The sequence below is a fragment of the Sebastes umbrosus genome, chromosome 1 (genome assembly GCF_015220745.1).
Source record: "Sebastes umbrosus isolate fSebUmb1 chromosome 1, fSebUmb1.pri, whole genome shotgun sequence".
NCBI lineage: Eukaryota > Metazoa > Chordata > Actinopteri > Perciformes > Sebastidae > Sebastes > Sebastes umbrosus.
This window is the reverse complement of record NC_051269.1, coordinates 43,919,205-43,920,235: the sequence shown is the minus strand read 5'-3', so window position 1 is coordinate 43,920,235 and position 1,031 is coordinate 43,919,205. Positions and strand designations below refer to the sequence as shown.

General features: G+C 54.4%; 1 protein-coding gene across 1 annotated transcript; it reads right to left on the bottom strand.

Moving 5' to 3' along the window:
• Window positions 1-155: 155 nt before the first annotated feature.
• Window positions 156-1,031, bottom strand: LOC119489971 (histidine-rich protein PFHRP-II-like). Its single transcript, XM_037773053.1, has one exon. The coding sequence runs from the start codon at window positions 1,029-1,031 to the stop codon at window positions 156-158; it is 876 nt and encodes a 291-aa protein (XP_037628981.1).

The window sequence follows — 1,031 nt, the reverse complement described above, 5'->3', positions numbered from 1 at the left end:
ACGATGCACACTTAGTCAGATGTGTCTTTATTCTATTCGTAGGGAAAACTCACAATACAAGACAAAACTGAATGAGCTATGTGCGCGCTGGACGCTGGACCCAAACGGGGCGATGACGTTCGCAAGAAGCTAACGTTTAGCTGCCTATAGCTCAATCACTGCCGTCTAATCTTAATACACGCATGGTGGCTCTGATGGCGTTTGAACGGACGGTGGCTCTGATGGTGTTTGAACGGACGGTGGCTCTGATGGCGTTTGAACGGACGGTGGCTCTTATGGTGTTTGAACGGACGGTGGCTCTGATGGCGTTTGAACGGACGGTGGCTCTGATGGTGTTTGAACGGACGGTGGCTCTGATGGCGTTTGAACGCATGGGTGGCTCTGATGGCGTTTGAACGCACGGTGGCTCTGATGGCGTTTGAACGGACGGTGGCTCTGATGGCGTTTGAACGGACGGTGGCTCTGATGGCGTTTGAACGCACGATGGCTCTGATGGCGTTTGAACACATGGGTGGCTCTGATGGCGTTTGAACGCACGGTGGCTCTGATGGCGTTTGAACGCACGGTGGCTCTGATGGCGTTTGAACGCATGGTGGCTCTGATGGTGTTTGAATGCATGGGTGGCTCTGATGGCGTTTGAACGCATGGTGGCTCTGATGGTGTTTGAATGCATGGTGGCTCTGATGGTGTTTGAACGCATGGGTGGCTCTGATGGCGTTTGAACGCATGGGTGGCTCTGATGGCGTTTGAACGCACGGTGGCTCTGATGGCGTTTGAACGCATGGGTGGCTCTGATGGCGTTTGAATGCATGGTGGCTCTGATGGCGTTTGAACGCATGGGTGGCTCTGATGGCGTTTGAATGCATGGTGGCTCTGATGGCGTTTGAACGCATGGGTGGCTCTGATGGCGTTTGAACGCATGGGTGGCTCTGATGGCGTTTGAACGGACGGTGGCTCTGATGGCGTTTGAACGCATGGGTGGCTCTGATGGCGTTTGAACGGACGGTGGCTCTGATGGCGTTTGAACGCAT

Coding starts and splice junctions, on each gene's coding strand:
- LOC119489971 (XM_037773053.1), bottom strand. CDS start 1,031: ATGCGTTCAAACGCCATCAGAGCCACCGTCCGTTCAAACGCCATCAGA.